At 31.0% G+C, this 4,895-nt stretch overlaps 1 protein-coding gene across 2 annotated transcripts; it reads left to right on the forward strand.

The window, feature by feature from the left end:
* Window positions 1–367: 367 nt before the first annotated feature.
* LOC134683531 (uncharacterized) lies at window positions 368–4,617 on the forward strand. Of its 2 annotated transcripts, XM_063542841.1 has the most exons (6): window positions 369–756; window positions 1,153–1,228; window positions 1,545–1,732; window positions 2,312–2,374; window positions 2,631–2,867; window positions 4,327–4,617. In XM_063542841.1, exons 3-6 carry the CDS (start codon window positions 1,552–1,554, stop codon window positions 4,563–4,565), a joined length of 720 nt encoding a protein of 239 aa, XP_063398911.1. In that variant the 5' UTR covers window positions 369–756; window positions 1,153–1,228; window positions 1,545–1,551; the 3' UTR covers window positions 4,566–4,617. The 2 variants fall into 2 exon arrangements, with proteins under 2 accessions (XP_063398912.1, XP_063398911.1); XM_063542842.1 differs by lacking the exon at window positions 1,153–1,228 and having other exon boundaries at window positions 368–756.
* The last annotated feature ends 278 nt before the right edge of the window (window positions 4,618–4,895 follow it).

Genomic DNA, 4,895 nt, shown 5'->3' on the forward strand with positions numbered 1-4,895 from the left:
TATAAAACGTGTCAGTACAAACCACTGACTTTTAAGCGAATACTACATTCAGAGAAAAACAGCTAATCAGAACAGGTATCAACTTAGGAAACGAAACTTTGTACAGAGAATAGCAGTTTTCGTAGAAAGAAATAACTGTATGTTAAAATGATATAAAAAATTTGGACGACCGGTCGAAAGGGTTAGGACTATCACTAAAAAAGAAAAGAAAAACGCTTTCTGGTAAATGGACAAAGGTTAATTATACGTGGAGAAGAAAAAAACATCCTTATGATTTTGTGTTAAATGGAATGTTTTTTTTTTCTTTTATATCTAAAATATATTATAATAAAAAATATATTGTCTTACAGTATTTATAAACTAAATCAATTTTCATCAGTATTATATATATTTACTAGACCGTAACAAAACGTTGGAAAGATAAAAGAAATATAAGCGTTTTCTTCTGCTTAAGGGGACATTCCTCAACTGCTGATAGTAGGGGGAGGGATAATTTATATACCAAAAAAAAATGACAAAAATACCTGGTTGATAGTTTTTTACGTTTCATCTACACATCCCAAATAAGACATGCATGTACAAGCATCACCAGAGGCAGACTTGGACACACATGGATCAAACAAATGTTATGAACTGGAAAGCAAAGACAAGTGCTCTAATATAGTGACATCTGAAAAAGAGGAAGCTATCTACACAGCAGTGGCTCTACCTATGGAACCTCAAAAATACAATGCATATATCCAAACAGTACAAGTGGTAAGTTATAATATCATGTGTAAAACCATTAAAACGAGAAAAACCAACAGTTTATTCCATATAAAAAAGAGTAACGCGAAACACGTATGAACCACATCAACAAACGACAACCACTGAACATCAGGTTATTAGAAGAAATCACAACGTCAACGATCTATGCAAGTCATATAAAAGGAGGTTAACACACTCATTTCAATATCATTTCATAGACCCTCACACAAATACAGATAGATATCCAGAGGGCAACAAGTAAAAGAAAAGGAAAAATAAAGTTGTTCAGAAAAAAATCAAATTCCTCAACAGCTGTTGTTTGCCTGTCTGCCAAATAGGTGAAAGGAATATACATATATTCAATATCAATATACAGTCACGCACATTTCTCATATTCGTATTCAGAAAATGGAAATGAAATAAAAGTTAAAGCCAAAATAAGAAGACATCACTCCTTGGCGTATTAATTAATCAAACTAAGGTAAGTTATAGTTTCTGACTCCTTTTGTTATTTTGTTGTATGATCTCAAATACCCTAGATTTAAGATATTCAACTGTGGTTCCTTGAACGGTTTCATAACAAGAAATGATCTTTATTCACACCATTCTACTCAAGAGAGGGATATGTATTTTTCGTTGTATATATAATACACAATAGCAGTAAAGTTACAAATATAAATAATTCAGCACCACCGAATTCAATATTTCCAAACTTATTTGCGAAAAAAACATATGTCTCGATACCTCTAGTTTCAATTTATAATCCTATATATTATTTACATTATATCTCATTGCAGAATTAACATGAATTTACCATTAGTAACAATTGTACTAGCAACTGTTGTTGTAGTTGTCAAAAATCATGCATGTAAAGACTATGACTTGTCAGCATCAGACCAGTCTCTGATAGATATGATGAAACATTATCTCCATACGTCAAGGAAAGAAGAAAGTTCACATCAGGCAACCAAACCTGCTAATACAGGTTATAATATTTTATACCAAGATTAATATATTTGCCTTTTAATATAGCCATGATAACGTTTAAGGCATGTAAAAAGTAAAACCACAAAAATACTGAACTCAGAGGAAAATACATTCGGAAAGTCCATAATCACATGGCAAAATCCATTCATTCTTGTTTCTTGTCCATTCGTTTTTGATGCGTTTTGTTTTTTTATTTTTGCCATGTGATTATGGACTTTCCAAATTGATTTTCTCCTGAGTTCAGTATTTTTGTGATTTCACTTTTTTCAAATAACAAAACGCATCAAAAACGAATATTGTTATCATTATAAATTCAAAAGATTCGCAATAATAAATTAAGTCATCTCACAGTCATCCAGTTTTTTGGAAAGTTTAGTGTTAACTCCCAAAACCGGTTTGGCCACAACATAAAATTTCAAGATTATTCACTATTTTCACAGTGTGTATATTTTAAATATGTTTAAATGAAAATGTTTATTAAAGTTGAAAAATACAGGCAAAGATTAGATATTGCTGTAGTGCCCTATATTTTGACTTTAGTGGAACCTTAACAAATGTTTATTGGTTTTTATCGTAGGAGTGACGTACGTGCATTGGGGTAAGAAAAGTTGTCCAAAAGGAGCGGATTTAGTGTATACAGGTAATGAACTTTATATGTATATATATATTGAACAATAGTTTTTTGTTTAATCTTAAATATCTTTTTCCATCTTAAGTAATGTTTAAATGAAACAACTAATGTTTTTTTTTTTACTTCAATAGAAATAAAGATGATGTAAAACAGAAATCCTACAAAACAAGAAGTTAAAAAAACATATTTTTCGGCAAGAAAAATGTTATAACATTCATTTCTACGCTATAGTAGAATTTGTCTATAATGTTTTTGCGTATTTAAGGACAGGTTGGTGGTACTGATTATACCAGTAAAGGAGGTGGTGTGAACTATTTGTGTCTCCCTGTTGACCCAGAGAATGGACTGCATCAATCATATGGCAATTCTCAAGTATACGGTAGTGAATATGAACTTGGTTCATCATACAAGCCATCCGGATGGTCTGAAAGTATGAACAACAAGGAAGTACCTTGTGCTGTATGTTACAAAAAACACAGATCAACGGTCCTGATGATACCAGGTAAATCCATGTTATAAACTGTGATCAATTCGAAAGGATTTATAATCAATTTGATTATGAAAAAAACCAAGAAGACGTGGTACGATCGTCAATAAGACAACTCTACACTCGACACAAAATGACGTACACATAAGCAACCATAATAGGTCACCCTCTGGTCTTCATGAATGAGTAAAACTCATACTATACATCAAGCTTATAAACGGTTTCAAAAAGACAAATGACGAATGCTAAGTTTGTGTGTATGATCATAATAAAAGCAACGCCACTTTGACTGAAATATTACTAATCTGTTATTGAACTATATGAACAAAAGCTTTTTTTTAACATTGTTTAAGCGAAAGGTCCAACGATTTGCTGCTTTTTATGGTAATCCTGCATTGTTATGCAATAAATAATATTCAATTTTGTTTGCTTTTATGAAAATACAACACTTCAATGAACACTCGGTACAACGTAGATTGGATGTTTTAATCAATCATTTAGTTTTGCAAATGCATTTGTTCTCTGAAAAAAATTGTGAAAATTACAATGTATATAGAAAAATAAGATTTACATATGAGGCTTATATACTATCCAAGGATCTTTGTTAAATCAGCGAAAAACTTATTCATTTACTGAAACACTATAAAATACCAACTACAAAATTTGTAAACTCAGTATTCATTCATAGAAAAATAACTTTACGTCTCATTCTGTATTTGTATTTGTAAACTTTTACGTTTTTACGAATATGATATAATATTGCCAAAGCGACACATAGGTCCAATGTACCAAATGTGAATGTCAAATTGCTATGTATATAACTGTATAAATGTATGTTTTGATACACATGTCACTCTAAAAAATAGTAACTTACTTACTTACTTACTTAAATTATAGTAATTATGGGTTAACTCCCTTTAGGCAAAGTTAAACTTACATGGATATGGCTATTATTTTTATTTCCTTTTCGTTAATAGCTCTCCAACTCTTTCTTGTATATATTCATTATTTATAAATTCATGATGACAAAATTATGAATTTGTCGAATAACCAAGGATGTTCTTATCCCAGACATAGATAACCTTCGTCGTATTTGGCATAACTTTTGGGAATTTTGAGTTCTCAATGCTTTGCATCTTTGTTTGACTATATAACTATTTTAATCTGAGCGTCACTGATGAGTATTATGAAGACGAAACACGTGTCTGGCGTAACAAATCTTCAGCCTGGTTCCTTTAATAATTATATAGATAACAAATTAAGAATTACGAAAGGCTAGTGGTACTATTTTATATATTTGTTTTTAAAAACTTTCAGCGTTTTTTTATGAAGTATATGACATTTTTAATTGATTGTGTATGGTTATAGAATATAAATGCACGCATTAAAACCGTGAGCACATGACAATATATATTTTCTTGGATTAGATGGTGACTTATTATGTATTAATATAATTATTTTATCAATATTTTAGGTCGAAAGACTTGTTATAAAGGATGGTCCTCAGAATATCAAGGTTATCTGTTGAGTAGCAACGCAGGTCATTTTAAAAAAGACTTCGCTTGCGTTGATAGAAATGCAGAACCGTTGGATAATAAAAATGGAGATGAAAACGGAGTTTTGTTTTATGCTCTCCGGACCAAATGTGGCAGTTTGAGATGTCCCCCGTATTCAAATGAAGCAGACTTACTTTGTGTTGTTTGTACAAAGTAGCATTTGACAAAAATTAACATATTATTACAAATAAATTTATTTTTATTTGAATGATTTACCGTTATAAATTATCAATTTTTCAGAAGGTAGCCGATTCTGGTTAAAGCCACTTGTTACATTAGCAAATAACACTACAGGGAGGAACCTCAGTGTCATTAATGTAGCACTAAGGGAAGTTGTTAACAACTATTGCACAAACATGTATCAAGTTGGTATCTACTTTAACAGGCATTTGGTCTATACATCGTACTACTGGTTGACCTTCTTCCTCGATGGTATCCCAATACCAGCAGTCAAAATTCACCCACTGTCCTGTTAAAAATCTGTTTA

Source organism: Mytilus trossulus, chromosome 9 (assembly GCF_036588685.1).
Source record: "Mytilus trossulus isolate FHL-02 chromosome 9, PNRI_Mtr1.1.1.hap1, whole genome shotgun sequence".
Classification (NCBI taxonomy): Eukaryota; Metazoa; Mollusca; class Bivalvia; order Mytilida; family Mytilidae; genus Mytilus; species Mytilus trossulus.